This window comes from Taudactylus pleione, unplaced genomic scaffold, assembly GCF_031769625.1.
Source record: "Taudactylus pleione unplaced genomic scaffold, aTauple2 ptg000171l, whole genome shotgun sequence".
NCBI lineage: Eukaryota > Metazoa > Chordata > Amphibia > Anura > Myobatrachidae > Taudactylus > Taudactylus pleione.
This window is the reverse complement of record NW_028284573.1, coordinates 805,576-821,744: the sequence shown is the minus strand read 5'-3', so window position 1 is coordinate 821,744 and position 16,169 is coordinate 805,576. Positions and strand designations below refer to the sequence as shown.

At 47.5% G+C, this 16,169-nt stretch overlaps 1 protein-coding gene across 2 annotated transcripts in view; it reads left to right on the top strand.

Moving 5' to 3' along the window:
- EML1 (EMAP like 1) overlaps nt 1-16,169 on the top strand; it is a 191,281-nt gene that overhangs the window by 21,384 nt on the left and 153,728 nt on the right. Inside the window, exon 1 of one of the 2 annotated variants that reach the window (XM_088475397.1) lies at nt 11,834-11,939. The exons of the other annotated variant lie outside the window; for it this stretch is intronic. Within the exon in view, the coding sequence (XP_088331523.1) occupies nt 11,834-11,939 (106 nt within the window). Of the gene's footprint in view, nt 1-11,833; nt 11,940-16,169 lie in introns of those variants that run through there. 2 annotated transcript variants of the gene reach the window in all.

Sequence of the window (16,169 nt, the reverse complement as noted above, 5' to 3'; positions counted from 1 at the left end):
ATACAGGTGTCACGTATCACATTACTCAGCACAGTCTCCCATATACAGACTCAGGAGCACACAGATATACAGGTGTCACATATCACATTACTCAGCACAGTCTCCTATATACAGACTCAGGAGCACACAGATATACAGGTGTCACATATCACATTACTCAGCGCAGTCTCCCATATACAGACTCAGGAGCACACAGATATACAGGTGTCACATATCACATTACTCAGCGCAGTCTCCCATATACAGACTCAGGATCACACAAATATACAGGTGTCACATATCACATTACTCAGCGCAGTCTCCCATATACAGACTCAGGAGCACACAGATATACAGGTGTCACATATCACATTACTCAGCACAGTCTCCATATACAGACTCAGGAGCACACAGATATACAAGTGTCACATATCACATTACTCAGCGCAGTCTCCCATATACAAACTCAGGAGCACACAGATATACAGGTGTCACATATCACATTACTCAGCGCAGTCTCCATATACAGACTCAGGAGCACACAGATATACTGGTGTCACATATCACATTACTCAGCGCAGTCTCCCCTATACAGACTCAGGAGCACACAGATATACAGGTGTCACATATCACATTACTCAGCGCAGTCTCCCCTATACAAACTCAGGAGCACACAGATATACAGGTGTCACATATCACATTACTCAGCGCAGTCTCCCCTATACAGACTCAGGAGCACACAGATATACTGGTGTCACATATCACATTACTCAGCGCAGTCTCCCCTATACAGACTCAGGAGCACACAGATATACAGGTGTCACATATCACATTACTCAGCGCAGTCTCCCCTATACAGTCTCAGGAGCACACAGATATACAGGTGTCACATATCACATTACTCAGCACAGTCTCCCCTATACAGACTCAGGAGCACACAGATATACAGGTGTCACATATCACATTACTCAGCGCAGTCTCCCATATACAGACTCAGGAGCACACAGATATACAGGTGTCACATATCACATTACTCAGTGCAGTCTCCCATATACAGACTCAGGAGCACACAGATATACAGGTGTCACATATCACATTACTCAGCGCAGTCTCCCATATACAGACTCAGGAGCACACAGATATACAGGTGTCACATATCACATTACTCAGCGCAGTCTCCCATATACAGACTCAGGAGCACACAGATATACAGGTGTCACATATCATATTACTCAGCGCAGTCTCCCATATACAGACTCAGGAGCACACAGACATACAGGTGTCACATATCACATTACTCAGCGCAGTCTCCCATATACAGACTCAGGAGCACACAGATATACAGGTGTCACATATCACATTACTCAGCACAGTCTCCCCTATACAGACTCAGGAGCACACAGATATACAGGTGTCACATATCACATTACTCAGTACAGTCTCCCCTATACAGACTCAGGAGCACACAGATATACAGGTGTCACATATCACATTACTCAGTGCAGTCTCCCATATACAGACTCAGGAGCACACAGATATACAGGTGTCACATATCACATTACTCAGTACAGTCTGAAGCTTTTAGACCCATTTTCTGCAAAAAATGACGCCCACCGCTAGCAGAATTGCACGGGACCAGACGGCTCATTCACGCCAGGCAAGTCACGCTGCATGGCGTATTGAGGCTAGGTGTATGAGGCCACATCTGTGCATACATACAGGCAAGGTAACACATACACACAAACAGGGTCACCAATGTACTGAATGGGGCACCCCTCGCCTTAATGTGCAGTCTCCAGCAGCAATTCTCTGCTCCCTCCTCCTGCTCCATGTTGCCAGGGCAGACGTTGAACATGCCGGTGTAGCCCAGCCCTCTTTTTCGAGTCAGAGAAGCATTTGCTGGGCTCAGGGGCGTATTTGTAATGGGTGCAGGGGGGCCAGCACCGCACACTCTGCCCCCATATTATACTTACCACTCCGGTGTCCAACGTCGGCGCCGGTTTCATCGCTGTAAAAAAAACGCCTGGAAAATGGCCGCCGCGAAGTACAGGGAAAATGGCCGTCCATTTTCCCGGTGACCTGCGCATGTGCTATAGACCCAGAGTGCCCAGAGTCTATGAGTGCGGTGCTACGTTCAATGCGCTGCCGGCCGCCAGACTGAGAGGAGAGGGCCCATGACGGAGACTGCACATGGGCCCCCTCCTCTCTTGAAACGCCCCTGGCTGGGCTCCACCAAGCAGTGCTCAGCATACACTCCTCTGACCTATAGAGCTGCTGCTCTGTACGTGATGTTTCCCCACCGTTAACCTAATGCGCTTCTACCAAAGTCTGGAGACAAGCGCGGCCCCCGAGGCAGCTTCATAAACAAAAAAAAGGCTGACGGTGGGCCCTCTAGGGGGAATCTGTATGATTTGCGGCCGCCGGTTCTAATCCCGGCAGCGGCAGCCCGACAGAGGAGGAAATCCCGATCGTCCCTAAGGTAAGTACAACTAACCTAATTCTACCCCCTAACCCTCCATTAGGGGTGCCTAACCCTAACCTCCCCCCCAAGTGCCTAAACCTAACCCCCCCTTCCCCGCAGCCTAACCTTAAATCTCCCAGGGGGGTGCCTAACCCTAACCTCCCCCCGGGGGTCTAATGACAGGCATCGGGATGTCGACGCCTGTCATTTGACACTTGCTGGGATTAGACAATCGGGAAGCCGGCGGTCGGCATTGCGTCCTCCGGCTTCCCGACCGCTTCCCCTATAGGGACCATCGGGCCCTAGGCAACTGCGGAGTAGTATTGTTTATTTTTGTTGTACTAGGGGAGATACACTACTGTGCAGACTAAGGGCTCTATTTACTAAGCCTTGGATGGAGATAAAGGGAGCTGAGATAAACTACCAGCCAATCAGAACCTAACTGCTATGTCACAGGCTGTTTGAAAAATGACATTTATGAGCTGGTTGGCTGGTACCTTATCTCTGTTGACTTTATCTCCTAACAAAGCTTAGTAAATAGACCCCTAATGCTGGGTACACACTAGACGATGTGCAAACGGCGCAATGGTCGTTCAGATTTCCCTTTATCCCCAAAGCAAACAATCTAGTGCATACACACTATGTAATCCTTCAAACGCCGGAATGATATACTGTATCTTGCATTGTTTGGTCTTTAGAGGATATGGGATTGACTCGTGGTGACGTCTTCAGAGGCCAGATTGAAACAACATGTCGCGTGGTTATCCGGTTGAGCGGACACAGGCCCTGATTCAGAGCCGGACGCTCTGACAGAGTGCCTGCTCTGAATCAGGGCCGTCCCTTCTCCTTTTTGGAGCGGTCTCCTGGCCGCTCGCATAGCTGCGGGTGACCACCCACAGCTATAGCGAGCGGCCATAATGATGGTCGCGATGGTCAAGACGGGTTTGCGATGGTCAAGACGGGCTTGCGACGAGACCCTGCGGTAGGGTCTCGCTGCCGCAAGCCCTGGAGTGCTTTTGGCTCTATCAGAGCCAAAAGCACTCCCACTGACATCACTAGTGATGTCAGTGGGCCCGGCCCCAGATGGTAGGCGTTCCCATGGGAATGCCTCCGTCTGGACAGCCACGCCCCCGACACGCCCACCAAAGGGGGCGTGCTGTCAATCACCATCGACAGCACGCCCCCTTTGGTGCGAGACCCATAATGACGGCTTTGCCGTTGTTATTCGGGTATCGCGCATGACGCAACATCGAGCGCTCGAAAGCGGGTCTGAATCAAAATCGTTAAAGATATCTTCTCATCTGTCGTGCAGTACAGCAGATGAGAGGATGTGGTGAACGACACACGGGAGCCTGCAAAAGTGCATATACATTAGCAGGGTTGGACTGGCCCACAGGGGTACAGGGGAAATCCTCGGTGGGCCCCACTGCCTGAGGGCCCCACCCCCTCCTCTAGGGGTCAGGTTCTAGGCTGTTGGCTGACCACACCCCTTAAGCAGGGTCCCTTCATGTCTCACTCCAACACTGTACACTAGATAATGTGGACGATATGGCGTTCCAATTTGTCTCAAAATGAGCAATCGCCCAATATATCGTCTAGTGTGTAACCAGCTTAAGGCCGGGTACACATATAAACGACCGGATATCATGCCCGGTGGAGAGGGCAATTACCCTTCACCCTGAACCAGCAGAGATTGCTGTTACACACTAATATTTCGTTCCATCCTCCATTACACTGCACAGCGCCGTATACGATATCATCTGATTAAACGTGCAGCCCGGCCAACCAGAAGATATCGTATGAAGCACACAGGAGAGTGCAATCCTACGTACACACCAGATGATCCTGACGATTTGTCGTTCCAATATGACAAATTGTCAATTTATCGTTCTTGTGTGTACGCAGCCTTACGCTTCCCGCTCGCTCACTTCTAACTCCATTTTGTGTTATCTTCCCCAGGGCTGCAATGTGAAATGATAATGTCCGAAAAAATGTTACAGGGATTCATAGACGTTACTGCAAAATATGTTTCAGCAGGGGTCACAATAATAAAATAAAATCACGGACATAATTATAGGTCAACTTTTTGCTTTCTTATAGAAATGACTCAAAGATGGAATCACTCTCTACACCCTGCTCACCCCATACGTCAGATGACAAGCAGAGCCCACATGTGCAGAATGGCTCCGGCTCACGATATAGAAGGGAAATTATTGCTTTTGCAAGCATTTCACTTCTTTGCACATCACAGGGAGAGAGATATATGTATAAAATCGTATATGTATAGATATATATTAATTATATATAAATATATACATACTTGCCTACTCTCCTGAAATAGCCGAAAATCATGTGTCGCTTCCGGCCCCATGGAAGAGTGGGCAAGTCCCCCGGCCAGAGCCACCCGCCGGTGTCCGCTCCCACCTTGCAAAAGGGGCTGGGCCGGTAGGAGCTGATGGTGCGATTCGTGCTACACAATGCCGGTAATCTCGGTATTGTGTTGCGGGGGCGTGGTCACGATCACACGGTCACGTCCACGCCCACAATGCCATGTCACGACCCCGCCCCCCCCCCCTCCCCGGGAGAGGCAGACAGATTGTCGACAAGCTTCAATATATACATACAGTACTGTGTATGTGTGCCAGTACACACTATAAGATTTAATGAAAGACGGAACGATCAATGATTCTGTCCGCCCTTCATTAAACTACACTGCCCCGCATGCAATGTTGTGTAATTGGCCATGCAGGGACCGCCAATCACACGATGTCCGCTGACGACTCACTTGAGCGCAAAATCCCGGGTGCACATTAGACGTGCCCAATATATTGTTCCGACCCGTCTTATGCGTACCCAGCCTTAGATTAGTGCCAGGGATAGCCAGGATACTGTTTGTGTGGGTTGTCTGCCGTCTCTATATATAACACAGACTGTTACACCAAAGTGACATTATGAGCGTCATCCTGAAGGTGTCACCACATGCATCTTTCTAGTAGAGGGTTTACTGTCCTGACCACAGGCACGTAATCGCGGATTTGTCTGTAACGGCCGTCCTTGTGTTGTCATGGCAGCCCCCATACCCGCAGACACTTTTTTTTTGAAGAGTTCATCCAACAAAGTGATTAATGGTGACAGGTTTGGGACAGAAGGGAACATCTGCCTCCATTAAATGCTCCAAATTGATAAGAATTCAGCATTTTAAGCCAAAGGCCTTTTTGATGGTAAATTGCTGGTCGAATAACTTAAACCCCTTTAAGAATTAACAATTAAGGACTAACACTTCCATTAGCAAATTACTTTGATAGTGTCACCCCCTGCGGTTCCCAATCTGTTATGAGCCTGGATGATCCCAAACTTGTTTTATAATTATACGTAGAGAATTTGTAAGACCAATGCTCAAGTCTGGGAGTCGGCATGATAAAATAACATGACCTCATCTGACTGCGCTGACCAGAAGCTCATTTCTTACGTTGCTGTACGGACGCATCAGACAAATGAAAGCACCACTGATTTAGCGAGTCGTTAATCATCTGCTCTCCAGAGATGCATTTTAATGGGCTCCCTGCAAAATCGTCTATATTACATTGTCTAATATATCGGCTTTATTTTACCTTGAAAAGTACACAGATGATAAATCAGTGACATACAAGTTTCATTAACACTCAGAAGCCATATTTGCAGTATTGGTATACTGCAAGTTATACGGCATGGTAAGAAACACAGGGGAGCGGATACAGACTTGGGAGTAAATCAGGAGCATTTCGCGTAGGAGCAGCCCTGGTCTGTGGCGTTATCATTACGTGACAGTGAGGGGTGGCGCCAGCGGCACTAGGAAGTAGAGCACTGCCGAGTGACCTTAGGACCTGCAGGGAGCATGTCTGGAGCGTCCTACTGGCTGCAGGGCACCATTCCATGTACCCATCAAGCCAATTGCATGCCACATCAATTGTGAACTTCCTTCTGCTACCAGCTCCAAGCCACACCATCAGCTCTCAAAGCCTCATCAATTACTTTCTTTCTTCTACAATTGGCTTCAAGCCACACCATCGGCTCTCAAAGCTGCATCAATTGCATACTCCCGCCTGCTACCGGCTCCAAGCCGCACCATCTGCTCTCAAAGCCGCATCAATTGCGTACTTCCTTCTGCTACCGGCTCCAAGTCGCACCATCTGCTCTCAAAGCCGCATCAATTGTGCACTTCCTTCTGCTACCGGCTCCAAGCCGCACCATCGGCTCTCAAAGCCTCATCAACTTCTTTCTTTCTTCAACTACTGGCCCCAGGCTGCATCATCGGCTCCCAAAGCCGCAAAAATTGAGTACTGTCTTCTACAACCGGCTCCTAGTCGCACCATCGGTTTATCAGCCACATCATCGACTCTCAAGTCTCCTGGATAACAGTTTCTGTTCCTGTCATTCCCCTCTCCATTGAATTCCATTTTATTTCCGTGTGAACTCCTTTTACCCCGGGTTATCAGACCAGGTGGTAGCCTAAGTACCGGTGAAATTCTCATAGTTCTAAGGGAAAAACGGGTGGTTGTTATTGGCGGAAGACCTCGCCAGCCTAGATTTTAGGGGATTCACATGGAGCAGGCTTTGGGATTCATAACACCCCTATCATATAGTTACAACACAATCTGCTCCCTTTTAATTTATCATACAGTTTTTGCAGTAGTTGGATGGCATTTATTTGTCATTAAGTGTATTTTGTGTTATATGTAATATTAAGCTTAATTCACTCCTTTGTCCTCTCACCCCACCCCTGCCCCCATCCGTCATTTGTCCCATCTGTCAATCTTACCAGTGATTTGTATAAGTGCATCGTAGAATGTATCTAAATCATTGTACAGCTATGGATCCAATTTGGTGAAAAGCCACACAATCAATGTGACCCACTGTTTGCTGATCAACGTGCAGCATTAGTAATGAGGAGCTTATTAGAGTGTCAGGAGTCAGGACCAGTGTAATTTACAGACACTGTATAAGGTAAATCTCATTAGTAAGAGTGATGATTACCTTGTTGTAGAATTTTCAGTGTCACTGTAATTAATAAACCTTGTTTTATTTCCCCAAAACTTACTTGGCTTTGAAACTTTCTACTTTTGTTAAAATATTTACCTGTCACCTCCTCCACCCTTGTGCTTCTCGGACTGAAATGTTTTTTGTAGTCTAACATGGCTGACAAGATTGGGACCCTACAAGAAGCTCACTGTGCTGTATTGAAGTGAGGGTTACTCCACAGGGTAATTCCACTTAATAGTCAGCATTACAACCTCACAGCACTGAGGTCCTGAGTTCAATTCCCAGTCATGACCCATCTGTGTGGAGATAGTATGATGTTCTCAGGGCCGAAACTAGGATTTTTGTCACCAGGGGCAAGACAGTAATTTGGCGCCCCCTCTGGTAATTCCCTCTGCAGCAGTGCCCCTATAGTAATGCCCCTGTAGTAGTGCCCATATGATGCCCCCATAGTAATACCCCCATAGCAATACCCCTGTAGTAATGCCCATATGTTAATACCCCCATAGTAATGCCCCTGTAGTGCCCATGCTCCCATATTAATGCCCTTGTGGTAATGCCCCTCTAGTGCCCATGCTTTAATAGTAATGCCCCTGTAGTGCCCATGCTCTCATAGTAAAGCCCCTGTAGTGCCCATGCCCCATAGTAATATCCCTGTAGTGCCCTTATAGTAATGCCCCTGTAGTGCCCATGCCCCAATAGTAATGCCCCTGTAGTGCTCATGCCCCATTAGTAATGCCCATTATTGCCCATGCCCCCATAGTAATGCCCCTGCCCCCATAATAATGCCCCTGTAGTGCAGCTTATTAAAATAAAAAATACTTACCTTGAACCCTGCTCCTGCATCCAGCGTCGCCTCCGGTCCGCCGGCTGCTCCTCGGATCTATGGGGGAGACATCATGACGTCTCCCCCATAGTGCCCGTGGGGAGAGCCAGAAGCTGGAGTTCAGGAGAGAACTCCAGCCTCCGGCTCCACCGCGTCGCTGCAGAGAAGGAGCCGGGCGCCCGCTGGTAATAAATACGCTCGGCTTGGAGCCTCTTTGCAGCGCCGGGCTGGCACCGGGTACAGCGCAGCACTGGCACCGTGTACAGCGGCGTACCCGGTGCATGTGTACCTCCAGCCCCCCCCCCCTAGTTGCGGCCCTGTATGCTCTCTGGTTTTCTCCTACACGCCAAACATTCACCTAGTGTGTATAGGTGTCAATTTGATAGGTAGTGTAGATTGTAAGCTCCAATGGGGCAGGGATTTATGTGACTGACTGAAATCTCTGTAAAGTGCTGCGTATTATGTGTGTGCGCTATATAGTAACAGTTCGTAACTAAACAATAATAGAATATCAGCAATGAAGTGAATATATGTTCAGGAAATGAGTCTCTGTTTTAGCTTTAAAATTGCAACCCCAATAATTACTGTCATAGCATGGCGCAGAGGTTCCTTCGGTTACCCCCTCCCACTCCCAGTGCATGTGGTCTCATGACATCACAGAACAAGCTCCGAGAACAGAGAGATGCACATTTCTATGTGGAAGGGTCTTTTCTGGAAAAGAATGCTGCCCCTTTAGACTCGAACCCTGGGCAGTGGTACCAGGGGCACACTTCTTGTTACGGCCCTGCCAACAATGTATTTTGTAGAAGTGACTGTGAATCCCAGTAGCATGGATTTGTTATTGTTGAACCACGCTCTTCCGGGATGGCAGGAGGGAAGGTGTTTTTGTAAGTGGAAGTGCGTGTGTGGGAGGCAGGGGTGAGGGACGGAGGAGGGAGGGAGGAAGGGGGGTGTGCTGGATATAGGTGGGTTTGGGAGGGAGGAGGGAACGGGTTGTCGGGAGTGATGCACCTAATGCAGGAGTAAAAACTCCTGTTAATGGTCAATGTGGTATAGGGTGGTAAGGTGCGCTCTACCTGTGAGAGGGGGGGGGAGGTGTAGAGAATGGTAGGTGTGGTGGTAGTGTTGGTGTGTTTGATAGGAGATTGTTTATTGAGCAGGCACAATGCTTCTCCGATGAGGTCTTGAGGGAAGTGGGGATGGGGAGGTGGAGGGGGAGGGTGTGGGTGATCAGGCTTTGGGTGGCAAGGTAGGTGGACCTTTTCAGGGGACTCCTTGCCGTGCGGTTTTTGACCGGCACGTCTTCCCTGCTGGACCTATGGTCTACAGTCTTACGAGCCTTTTGGAAGTGTCCAGGTACCTTGGAAGTCAGTTTGTTGCTTTATGAATGTCTTGCCTAGGTGGCATCCTGCAAGGTTGTATCAAAGTTAACCGAATACTTACCTACCGGTAGGTTTTCGGAGTGGGTGGACGGTGCGGCCGAGATGCTTGGGGATGCATGCTGTGTTGTTCTCTTCCTGGCGTGCTCGGCTGGTCCGGTGGTCGGAATGCGAGAGTGCAGGACGCTTGTCGGAGGAGGTGGCCGGACCGCCTCAGCGAGTGAGTGCGCCTCATGAGATCATGGGCTCTTTAAATGGCTGTTTGTTGTCAGCGTACACGCGGTGTATGTGGGGTTCCAGGTTCCCTGGGCCTGCTGATTGTTGCCTTGTAGGCTGGTCTGGCGGTGGGGGTGACTCTCCTCTCCAGAGGACTCTTGTGTGGCACATTGTGGGTGTGCACACCCCAGTGGTGATGGACACTGGGGTTGTTGGGAAGCTGGTCCAGGGTTGGTGGCCTTGTCGCTGAAGATGCTAGCAGCAGCCTGGACCGATGGATGTCCCTTGGTGTCTTGTGTAGGTAGCCGTGGACGGAGTGGAGACGGTGCAAACTGACACCGGCGATCCCGTATCCAGATGCTGGTCTCGGTGGGTTCAGGTTGGTGTATGTTGTCTGTGGAAACTCTCCAGCGCGTTTCGGCGGTAAGGCCTTCTTCCAGGAACGAAATGCGCTGGAGACTTTCCACAGACACCGCCTCCACTCCGTCCATGGCTACCTACACAAGACACTAAGGGGCATCTATCGGTCCAGGCTGCTGCTAGCACCTTCAGGTCCCCTGAGCCCACGGGGTGTGCACACCCACAACGCACCACGCAAGTGTCCTCTGGAGAGGAGGGTCACCCCCACCGCTGGCCCAGCCTACCGCTGACCAATACAAGGCAACAATCAGCAGGTCCAGGGGACCTGGAACCCCACATACACAGCCATTTAAAGACCCCACGATCTCGTGAGGCGCACTCACTCACCAAGACGGTCCGGCCACCTCCTCCAACAAGCGTCCTGCACTCTTGCATTCTGACCACCGAACCAGCAGAGCATGCCAGAAAGAGAACAACACGGCATTCAACCCCAAACATCTCGGCCGCACCGTCCACCCACTCCAAAAACCTACCGGTAGGTAAGTATTCGGTTAACTTTGATACCATCATGCGGGACGCTGCCTAAAGCGAGACATTCATGAAGCAACAAACTGACTTCCAAGGTACCTGGACACTTCCAAAAGGCTCGTAAGACTGTAGACCATAGGTCCAGCAGGGAAGACGTGCCGGTCAAGAACCGAACAGCAAGAGTCCCCCTGAAAGAGTCCATCTACCTTCCCACCCAAAGCCTGATCCACCCAAAGCAGATGATGAGATTTGTGATGACACCCCCCACGCATATGTCAACCTTTTGAATGTGTTCACCATTTCGACATAAATACAGTACATGTCTACGTATTGGTGATCGACCTAACGACCATGTCGACCTTCTAACTGTTGACATTCAGAATGTGTACACTTTCTGATGTTGACCTTCTAAATGTCGACCTTTTTAATGTCGACCAGTGGACCAGATACCAATATTACTACCCTCCTCACCCTGGCATACAGCAATATTAACTATAAGAGTCAGATTCTATGGTAAGTGTCCCCACCCCAATGCCTTTGAATCCCTGCAGTGCTGAGGACAAGTAAGACTCGCCCTCAGCACTTTCTGAGATTCATATTGAGAACACATTCCAATTGTCCTTAGCACTGAAGGGGTTTTTGTACTTGCTTTTCGGGTGGGGGGTCAAAGAAAGATCATTGCAAATTCCGCAAAAGTATATCTTCAAAATAAAGTGCTAAAAAATATTTCCCTGTCCCTTTAAATACAATAGAACTTCTGGATTTATATATTTATATATGGTGTAAGTTGTTTTTTTTCAGTAATGTCACAGCAATGATGTGCATATATTTAGTATTCACTTCCTTTAACAAAACCCACGACATGGTCAGAGATATTTGTAATGCAAATGAGATCAGTGACATTATTTAAATGCCCCTTTCCAACGACCTTGTAATCCTAAGCCGCTTTAGTGACATCACCATAATACTTGGGTTTAAGGAAGAATTACTGCATTGAACAGGTGTGACTTTAGCAAGTCCCCTCGTTGTAACCTTTTACATAACTAGTTCCAAGGAATATACAGCTCCATGATCAGCCAGCTAGCCGTACACGACGCTGCTTGGACAGCCATGAAGTCCATACCTGAGGAACCTTTTCAGACCAGTCACGGTGGAGGACAGGAGCCCAGATCAGGTTACTGGAGATTCCCAATATATCATTGTGCTATACAAGACAAGCACTGTAGATTGTTAGTGAAGACCGGCACTGCGCTGTTCACATGATACCAAAAACATTTATTTTATTAATTAAGTTATATAGTGACAGCATTTTATGGCACGCTTTACGCACAGTAATAAAACGATGGACAGTGAGGTAAGAGGGCCCTGCTTATAAGCTTACACTCCATAGGGAAACAGGAATTTGAGGTTTAGTGCTACATATAGAAAGTACTTAGTAGGCTGTAAGGCTGTAAGGTCCCAGTCACACAGCAATGTTGGCCTGGAATCAGAGGGTTGTTTGAGTGTGGAAAGAACACATGTAAATTTTGTTTGAACTGTGTAGAGGTCTGCACTTTGGTTGCACACTGCGATGTTATGTAATAGGGTAATGGTCCATTTAAAAAAAAAAAAATTTAAGTTTTTGGCTCCGTTTTGCATATTGATGTGCTGCCACGTACCAGTTTTCATCTTGTGGATGCTGAATATCATTTGTTTTATTCTGTGAATAATGACCATTACACATTACTGCTTTTATTGTTCTGTGTGCTGGATACAATCTCACTGTTTGTTATTTTTCTATGTGAATGGAGACCTGCACAGTACTACTTCTGCTCAGTCATTCGTATTCTAGATTTATGTACAGTTACACTTACACACTACTTCTCTGGTTCTGTATGCTGGATGTCGTTTCAGGATTTCTGGTAATTCTGCATGAAAGGAGACCTGCACAGTACTACTTCTGCTCAGTAATTTTTATTCTGGATTTATGTAGAATTGGGCAGTGCTACTTCTCTGGTTCTGTATGCTGTAAACAATACTTAGTATTTGCTTTAATACAGTATGAATGGAGACTTGCACATTACTGCTTCTGCTCTCTAATTCTTATTCTGGATTTATGTAGAATTACGCACTGATTATATGGATCTCTATGTTGGACATAATCTCATTATTGTTTCTATGTTTCTGAATGAAACATGCCTAGTACTACTTCTGCTCAGTACAGGTTGAGTCTCCCATATCCAAAATGCTTGGGACCAGGGGAACTTTGGATATCGGAATATTCCGTATTTTGGAATATTTGCATATCATAATGAAATATCTTGGGAATGGGACCCAAATCTAATCACAGAATGCATGTATGTATTATATGCACCTTATACACACAGCCTGAAGGTTATTTTATACAACATTTTCAGTAATTTTGTGGCTCATACAAAGTTTGTGTACATACATGAAATTAATTTGTGTTTCAAATACACCTTATACACACAGCCTGATGGTAATTTTATACAATATTATTAATAATTTTGTGCCTTAAACAAAGTTTGTTTACATTAAACGTACAAAAAAACAAAGGTTTCACTTTCTCAGTCATGCCAAAAATATTCCGTATTTCAGAATATTTGGATATGGGAGACTCAACCTGTAATCATTATTCTGCATTTTTTATGTAAATTTTCACAGTATTACCTCTCTGGTTCTGTATGTTGGATATAATCTCAGTATCTATTCATATTCTGTGTGAATGGAGACCTGCACAGTACTACTTCTGCCCAGTAATCATGGTTCTGCATTTATGTAGAATTGTACAGTAACCACTTCTCTGGTTCTGTATGCTGGATGTAATCTCAGTATCTGTTCTTATTCTGTGTGAATGAGAAGTACATAGACTATTAGCTTTCTGTATGATTGTTATAGCTGTCTGTATATTATTTTCTTTATGGTAAGGGAACTGCACAGTAACATTTCTCTGTTCTGTGTTTTGGGTGTGATTAGAAATATCTGTTTCCATCCTATTTGAAAAAAAAAAAAAGTGACCACTTATATAAACACTCCAATATTTTCCGTGCTGAGACCGCTGTAATATTTGTGGAAACTAAAAAATTTTATGAGCTCCAACAATGATTCTTAGTCGTCTAAATATTTGTGGTATATTCCCCGAAAACACCCGTTTTTGGGGATATCTGCAAATAATTAGCATAATTTCATGCATGTGCAGTTGCAAACAATCACTGAACTATGAATCAGGCGCACAGTGGCCCTGATTCAGGGCCGGATGCTCTTTCAGAGCGCTCGCTCTGAATCAGGGCTTTTTTTTTTATTTTTGGAGCCGGCCTCCTGGCCGCTCGCTAAGCTGTGGGTGACCACCCACAGCTTTTGCGAGCGGCCAGGTGATGGTCGTGACCATCGGGCTTGCGACGAGACCCTTGTGGTAGGGTCTCATTCCCGCAAGTCCCAGTGAGCTTCCTGCTCTGATAGAAGGAAGCTCAACTACTGACACGAGTGATGTCAGTGGGGCCTCCCTCAAACGGCAGGCGTTCCTTCGGGAACGCCTCCGTTTGGCCAGCCACCCCCCCTCCCGGAGCGAGTGATTTCTTGCTCGCTCCGCGGCTCGCGCACGCGGCGTGTGCGCACTGCCGGCCATCGACCTGCTTGCGAGCGCATAGCGCTTGCTAGCAGGTCTGAATCAGGCCCTGTGTCCAGTGCTTAGGCTGTTCTGAAGCAGACAATGGGGAGATAGGAAGACATCATCGTATACTGCATTCATTACCGTACAACTCATTGTATTGTTCCCGTTACTACTCCCTGCTCCAGCTGACAGAACTGGCACAGTACATAGCATTGCACTCTATGCTGACACTGATACTTTCTGCAATAATCAAAAACAGTGTAAACATTCACAAGTGATTTGCATCTGTAAATTTGGGCTATTTACTTACAAAGCACAAACACATATATAACTCACAGCACCCAGCCTGCCATTGGCTGGGATGTATCCCGTCCAAGTCAGACAATGTAAATTACCAGCAGAAAGACGCTGTGATTGGCCAATGAGGGAAACGTGCAATTCTTTTGCTATTCCTGAAACATTACGGGGAAAAAAAATAACATATTTATCAAAGATAAAAAGGCCCTAGATATAGTGCTTTTTACCTACTTATCAATGCTCCCTGCGAGTGAAGGCTATATCCGGCTATAGCATAGTTGCCTACTTTTGAAAAAGCATTTCAGGGAGATTGTGAGAGCATCACCTATGAGCGTGGCAGTAAAGTGGGCGTGTACTGATACTTCTGAGAGGCGTGTCATAATACTGACTTACATCCAAATGTAAATGAGACCCAATGTAGTTAGTAAGATCTACGTGTTGATGAAAACACACTGATACTTTTCAGAAAATGCATGTAGCCTGTAGGGATCATTGTGCCTTATAACCAATGCAGGGAAATTATATTAATTATCCCATTTAAATGTATATATCTCTAGTTTTCTTTTTATTATATATATATATATATATATATATATAAAATAGTTTCTAATGGGGGTAAGGTGCAATCAGGGAGATTAAAAGACTTTTCAGGGAGTCAGGGAGATTGCTGCTATTTCAGGGAGTCTCCCTGACAATGAGGGAGAGTTGGCAAGTATGGGCTATAGTGATTGCTCTCAGCTGGGGCATTATTAGTATATATAATAATAATTAAGATGCTTGTCAGTGCTGCAAATCTACCCAGCAATCAGGTCATTTTAGACCTAAGTGGCCCCCAATCACAATTAATATCTGATCAGAACCTTTTAAATGCCAAATAGCACGCATGGGAAATGCCGCCTGTGTGTAGCAACCAGCTGCTTCTCCTGCTGTGACTGTGCATCCGACCTAACTGGCACAAAAGGCGGCATGCTTGGGTCTGATGGGCTGTAGTCACAAGCAGCGGCAGTTCTTACCTTTTGCTTGTGAAGTGGCTGCCCAGTGCCCAGGCTGCAGCATCCCCTCACTGCCCAGTGCCCAGGCTGCAGCATCCCCTCACTGCCCAGTGCCCAGGCTGCAGCATCCACTCACTGCCCAGTGCCCAGGCTGCAGCATCCCCTCACTGCCCAGTGCCCAGGCTGCAGCATCCCCTCACTGCCCAGTGCCCAGGCTGCAGCATCCACTCACTGCCCAGTGCCCAGGCTGCAGCATCCCCTCACTGCCCAGTGCCCAGGCTGCAGCATCCACTCACTGCCCAGTGCCCAGGCTGCAGCATCCCCTCACTGCCCAGTGCCCAGGCTGCAGCATCCACTCACTGCCCAGTGCCCAGGCTGCAGCATCCCCTCACTGCCCAGTGCCCAGGCTGCAGCATCCCCTCGATGCCCAGTGCCCAGGCTGCAGCATCCCCTCGCTGCCCAGTGCCCAGGCTGCAGCATCCCCTCGCTGCCCAGTGCCCAGGCT